The sequence below is a fragment of the Alligator sinensis genome, unplaced genomic scaffold (genome assembly GCF_000455745.1).
Source record: "Alligator sinensis unplaced genomic scaffold, ASM45574v1 scaffold1575_2, whole genome shotgun sequence".
Taxonomy (NCBI): Eukaryota; Metazoa; Chordata; order Crocodylia; family Alligatoridae; genus Alligator; species Alligator sinensis.
Genome location: NW_005843504.1, coordinates 103,511 through 103,873, shown reverse-complemented (window position 1 = coordinate 103,873; position 363 = coordinate 103,511). Strand labels below are relative to the sequence as shown.

General features: G+C 67.2%; 1 protein-coding gene across 1 annotated transcript in view; it reads right to left on the bottom strand.

Annotated features, from left to right (window-relative positions):
• The window catches only part of LOC102376674 (sodium/potassium-transporting ATPase subunit alpha-3), a gene marked incomplete at its 3' end in the record, with an annotated part of 10,677 nt that overhangs the window by 7,056 nt on the left and 3,258 nt on the right, over positions 1–363 (bottom strand). The window contains exon 3 of the mRNA XM_006038857.2: positions 63–213. Coding sequence (XP_006038919.2) covers positions 63–213 — 151 coding nt within the window. The remainder of the gene's footprint in view (positions 1–62; positions 214–363) is intronic.

Below are 363 nucleotides of genomic sequence, written 5' to 3'. Positions count from 1 at the left end.
CTCCCCCCCGCCCCGCACCCCCCTGCCCCCCCCCCCCCCCAAGCCCTGCCGGTGCCCCGCACTCCCGACTCGCAGCCCCTGTCCCGTCCCTCTCCGGACCTGGGGCACCATGTTCTTGAAGGACTCCATGATTTTGGAGCTTTTGGCCTCTTGATAGTACGAGAAGCAGCCGGTGATGATGACCACGGCGGCCAGCACGATGCCGAGATACAGCTGGCGGGGTGGGGGCAGAGGAAGGAGGGGGATCAGTATGGGGTGCGGAGGGGGAAGGGGTAGCTGAGAGTTTACTCCCCCAGTCCCCTCCGGAATGGTGCCCCTCACTCCTGACCGCAGCCCCTGGTTCTCCTGGTGCCCCTCACTGCC